The sequence below is a fragment of the Leuresthes tenuis genome, unplaced genomic scaffold (genome assembly GCF_036924035.1).
Source record: "Leuresthes tenuis unplaced genomic scaffold, fLeuTen1.0.hap1 SCAF_17, whole genome shotgun sequence".
NCBI lineage: Eukaryota > Metazoa > Chordata > Actinopteri > Atheriniformes > Atherinopsidae > Leuresthes > Leuresthes tenuis.
Window position 1 is genome coordinate 7,134,034 of NW_027325371.1, and position 5,941 is coordinate 7,139,974.

Genomic DNA, 5,941 nt, shown 5'->3' on the forward strand with positions numbered 1-5,941 from the left:
CTTATTTTAAATCCCATTCCAAAAAAGCAATACGACAACTGTAATACAAAAAAAAGGACTTTTACAAAAGGGTTGACCTCACGTAGGCGTAGTTCCATGGTGGGAGTAGCATGGCCATAGTATTCCAAAGCTACAAACAACCAGGCTTCATAGCAGCCTCGTGTAAAATCTTGGCAATGACACTTGCATCACACAAACAGTGTTTGGTCTCACTATATTATAGTAATGGCTTTGAACTTTTTCCATTACTACTTGGTGACAATACAGCCTTGTGTATCTAACAATTAACTTGTAGTGTTGGGAAGACATAAGTGACATAATTCTTGTCAATAGAAAAGGAACAACACAGCTGGTTAAGGTGTTGCTGGATGCAGGTAGCATTGGCATCTACTTCATGTTAGACGAAGCCCCATAAAAGATACCACCAGGGGGCAGTCAACTACAAGGCAGATGGAACAATAGTGAAGCACTGAGTCATTTTGTCCAAGAGCTACAAAGAGCCGAGAAGAGGGGCTGAAAAGTGGAAGAATAAGGTAGAAAAACTGGATTGCTTATGCACCTTGTGAAAAAAAATAGTTTCTCAGGAATTTTAAGATCCACCCGCCGTACTCAGCGGTTCCTGAGTAGCAGCTGGTGTGGCATTGTCATAGAAAAATTCACAGGAAACAAACACACGGTTGAATGAAAAGTTATAGCATATAACATTTTGAAATGACAAGGTAGAGAAAGCCGAGATGACAGACAGGACAGAGCCTTCAGGAAGATGATGTTCTCACCGCTTCAGGTGCTGCCTTTGAATCATGATACATGTTATTGCATGTAATGATGTTCCTTTATTTTATCATAACTGTGCAAAGTCAGTTGCTTCAGCTCACGAGGGCACATTGACGTCTTGACCTCTTGTATTGCAAAGATACTTCAGTTTGCTGTCATTGTGTTTTTTTCTCCCGAGAGTTAGGATCCCGATGTATTAATTGCAGAGGCGCAGACAGAAAATGAGCTCATCTTAATCTGTGGGATCAAACTACTTTCAAGACAGCCCACTATGACACTGTATTCTTTTTCAAAGCTGAAATCCTTACAAAAGGTTCTACAGGAAGACAACAGAGGTCAACAAACTGCTAAAGGACTCGAGGAGAACAAGACCTGTAAACAATATACTGCAGCCAGCATAGTTTGTGTGGGAGTGATGTTTCAAGGTAGACAGTGATGGCCCAGACAAAACAAACTGTCAGCTGCAACATCACGTTTTCATGTTTTACACACATCTCTACACAAACATACATCTTCTCCAGCTTTCAGGATTCTTGAAGGCACAGTGGTGCTTGAATATCCAAGAAAGATTGCAACAGCTCCTCATCCAATCTGTAACATAAAGATGCTTGCAGTACATGTCACTGTTTCTGGGTTTAAATCCATACAGAGGGCTTGCCCTCTCCTGATTTGCTGCTGCTGCTGTTGCTGCTGCTGCCTCCTCCACTGCTGCCTCCTTTCCCGTGCCTGACTCTATGCTTGCGCTCTTTCTGAGGCTGAGGCTGTGGTTGGGCCTGGATAATATTACTCTGGGGCTTATCATCCTGGTTATCTCCAAGCTGCTCCTCTGCCCGGTGCTGCTGACTGTAGGCCTGGATGGCTGCTTCCAGTTGCTCATGAGCTTGCTGGATCATGTCTTTGTTGAGAGCCACACGGGCTTCTCCTCCAGTGGGGAAATTGTCCTCATTGCTACCAAATTGCTGCTGCTCCTCTTGGGCAATGTTAGCCCTGTTCTGCTTGCATGCCATCTTAGCATTGCTAAGGTCCGTGTAGGGCATCTGTTCTGGCTTCACCACAATGTTGTACCCAGGTGGAGCTGAGGGGGTGTTCCATGAAAAGGGGTATCCAACATAATCTGCAGCACCATCTCCACCCACTCCCCCTTCAGAACCTGCCTCAGGCCCCGGTCCCCCAGCGGATCCCTCCCCACCACCATTGGTCCCCAGTAAGCCCAATTGATACTCGTCTTCTTGAGGTGGGCAGCGTCGACGGCGAAGAATGTCATAGATGGAACCAATGCCCAAATGAAGCATCTCCCAAACATTGAGAGTGAGGCAAAGGACAGTAACACCATACATAATACGCAGGAAGATGGTTTTCTCTGTAGGTCGTGAGACAAAGCAGTCAACACTGTGGGGACAAGGTATCCTCGAGCACACAAACACTGGTGTCACACGGAAGCCATACAGCAAATACTGGCCTGCAAGGAAGCCTGCCTCTAGTACTGTCCGAGTCACCAGCTGCAAAACGTAGACCCGCATCAGCCCCTCATCTTGGATACGCTTACGCCCATCATGCCGGATCTTGGGTCTTGGTGTAGGCTGCAAGGGATCTCGTGGCCTTTTTGGTGGCTCGATCTCCGGCACCTCATAGATCATGGGATCATCCTCCTGGTCCTCCTCGGTCTCCTCAATGCCTCGGTGCTGTCGTGCTCCAAAGCAGATTTTCCTGGGTTTTCTTTGTGTGTAGCCACCTCCTCCAGTTCTCACCGCAGCAGATCCAGTTCCCCCTTTTGCTTCATCTAATCGTGCAATCTTGTTGACAGCGTAGCCCATGTACATGAGAGAGGGCATTGCCACCAAGATGATTTGGAAGACCCAGAAACGGACGTGAGACAAAGGAGCAAAAGCGTCATAGCAGACATTCTCGCAACCTGGCTGGCCTGAGTTGCAGACAAACTTGCTCTGTTCGTCGTAGTAGATGGACTCTCCTCCAACGGCGGTTAGAACAATGCGGAAGACGATGAGCACGGTGAGCCACAGCTTCCCCACGAAGGTGGAGTGGTTGTGGATCTCCTCCAGCAGCCGCGTGAGGAAGCTCCAGCTCATGGTGTCGCTGGACAGTGGGGCAGACAGTGTCCCTCTCTCACCTGCTCACAGACTCTGCAGAAAGTAAAGATGGAGAAAAAGGCATGGAGGATGAGTTCACAATTAAAGCTTTGACTTGAATATCTGAAACATTTCAGAATATGGAAAAAATTGTCCATTCCTTTGGCAAGACTTTGAATGGTGGAAACAGTAATGGTTCTGCAAGTTCAGTATAGAAGATGTGGAAGAACATAATAATTGTGTTAATCAAAATGAATGTTTCTCTTTGAACTCAATCAATACATATTGTTCATATTGCTCTGTTCCTCCTTGTAGCTCAAATACACACACAGTAAAATCAGCTCAGTGCCACAGCAAGGTTGCTGTCAAGTTGGGGATTTTTAGGGAATTAGAAGACCAAACAGGCTGGAAAGAGGATATCAGTATTAAAAAATACCATTAAGCAGCACTGAGAAGCCGCAAAATAATCCAAATAGAGAATTTGCTATCACTAAATACACACACTTGTACACACATCTCTTTCAGGAGAAATAAATCCTCTTAGTGAGCCTTCTTCTGTGTGAGGTGCAGTTTTCAGGATTGTGTTAACTTTACTGGTTTGTTCTGGTTGGGAGGTAAATGGTATTGTGCTCTAATGTGTAAATGTGCAGTTTCAGAAGGGGGACGTGTGTTGCCTGTATAGGTTAGATTTGGGCTCCAGGCACTCGATCCACACCAGCAGAATCAGCAGGTAACTGGACACAAACCATTGAAGCGGGATTTCAGACAGCAGACCCACATTAGCTCAGGCAGTGGAGCTGAACCCAAACAGTACAGTCCCTCAGGGCAGCTTTGGTGATGAATATGACACCTCCTCAGAACTTTCTTCCTTGTCAAGAAGCAATAATGCATGGCTTATTCTTAGCTTGACTGAGAGGAAACTTCAACCATGAATACTGGCTTAGGTTAGGGTTTAAAGGGCTTCCGGGGACAATATCCTTAGCCAGCAGGTTGAGAGCTTAGAGCTGCAATAAGAAGGGAAATCAAGCTGAAGCAGAGAAGTAGGAGGTCCCAGCCCTCTGCTTTGTGTCTCCAGTAAGAGCAGAGAGGGTGGGAATGTTATAAAGAGGGCTTGCGATAAAACATGTGTCAAGTATTGATCACTCTGACCATATAAGGACATACCAGAGACACAGGAGATGTCAGGAATCCTTTGCGAGCATGTACACTCAAGCATGTGAGCGTGCAACAGCTGAAACTGAGCACAGTGTTGTGGTCAGAGGAAGCAGTAAAATCCTTGTGCGAAAGCAACCTCGGACTGCTGTAACCAACATGTATGAGTAAGCAGGACATGGCCGGAGCAGAACAAGAGGCCCACACAAGCATGAGTCAAAGAAGTGTCCCTCCATGGTTGAGCTTTCTGACTTTCCCACATTACATCACAGCATTTCTCAACTCCCCGACTTCATAACTCTTCCTGTTCTGCACGGATGTCGTTTAGCTAACAATATCCAGGTTCACTTACAGACAAACAGGCCCCTACAAAGTATAAACTGTTTTATGTCTGGACCAAAACAAGTACTGTATTTTTTTTCTTCTTTTCATTTCTATCCTATCTACTGAAAGCATTATGATTATATTTAATTGCATTTGAGTTATCTATCCTTTACTTGCTATATCAATTTATCTCATTCTTCTTTTCATATCCTTTGAAAGATTTTTCTGTCCTATAGCTATGTGATTAGTCACATACTGCTGTTTACTACTGCTTTTACCATTACTGAAAGAACTATTTACATTCTTTACATAGGTAGAAGCATAAAACCCATAGACTACAACTGGTCACCCACTGGTTTTGAGCTGCTGTTTTCAAGCTTTGAGTTCTGCATTGTTCATTGCCACCGTTAAATTTTTGTAGAGCTGAAAAATAAAGCTTAAAACCTGACTTGACAAAAAATATATACATCCTTTTGAATTCTAATATCTATTAATTTATGTAATTATTATCCAAATAACTATCAGCACACTGATCATAAAGTGAGTGTAGCTACTGACAGTTTCATTGACTTTGATGAGAGAAGTAAATGGTTTCTGAAGTCTATTAGAGCAAGAGATGTGTTGGAGTCAACAACTAGAGACCATGATTGATAATGCACTTGAACACACTTCTGACTGACTTTTAAGAGTGGATATAAAAAGAATACAGATTAAAACCACTCTGCTCAAGAGCTCTGACACACATAGAAGCCCTGCATTGAAATTGCAACTTATTGGTATTCATCAAAGAAATAAAATGTCACCTGTGGCTGTTATATATATATATAAAGCCCTATATAAAGCCCTTTTAAATCTTTTTTTTAAGTGAAACTGTGCTGCCATCTTGACCAGAACAGGAGAAAGAACTGTTTTCAGGTTTCATTTTGATTACTCATGCATTAATGTTGAAGCAGGTTTTAACTGCTGTTTGAGGTGAAATTCATTTTCAGCTACGTTGTCTGCAAATTAATTTATTAATTTATCCACTAATCAGTTGAATGTTATCATAAGAACTCTAAATGATTATCAATATAGTTGTATGCTATTTTTAATCATTCAGCTCATATATTCAACTGATTATTTCAGCTATTTCAGGTGATTCATTTGTCACAAAACATCAAATTATTAAAGCTCTTACATGTCACTCTGATATTCAGCAGTGTAGAAGGAACAACTTGCATTAAAATTAAAGCCTTACGTAAAAAAAAAATATAATACAGATAATAAAATATATACTAAAGTTGGCTACTATAATTTACACTATATGATACCCGAAAAACATAGTTGTGGCGTCATCACTACCATTTAAATAAATGCTCTGTAGTTTTATACAGTCTGCATGCAAGCAAGCAAACCTGACTTTCCCTCGTTTTTGTGTATTTTGAGAAATTAACCTTTACAAATTCACAGGTCATGAAGTAACTCCAACGTTTAATTTGCTGATGCCTTATTCAGTTCTAGGATGGTTAGTGGACCTGGAACAGTCCTTTCTACCTCTCAGTTGCCTGGGTTTAATACTGCTGCTACCTCAGCCACATATAACCTGGCATTTTGCCTTCTCATCC

General features: G+C 42.6%; 1 protein-coding gene across 1 annotated transcript; it reads right to left on the bottom strand.

Annotated features, from left to right (window-relative positions):
• Positions 1 to 1,117: 1,117 nt before the first annotated feature.
• Positions 1,118 to 2,890, bottom strand: gjc1 (gap junction protein gamma 1). Its single transcript, XM_072369474.1, has one exon. It carries the CDS (start codon positions 2,859 to 2,861, stop codon positions 1,410 to 1,412), a length of 1,452 nt encoding a protein of 483 aa, XP_072225575.1. The 5' UTR covers positions 2,862 to 2,890; the 3' UTR covers positions 1,118 to 1,409.
• Positions 2,891 to 5,941: the final 3,051 nt, after the last annotated feature.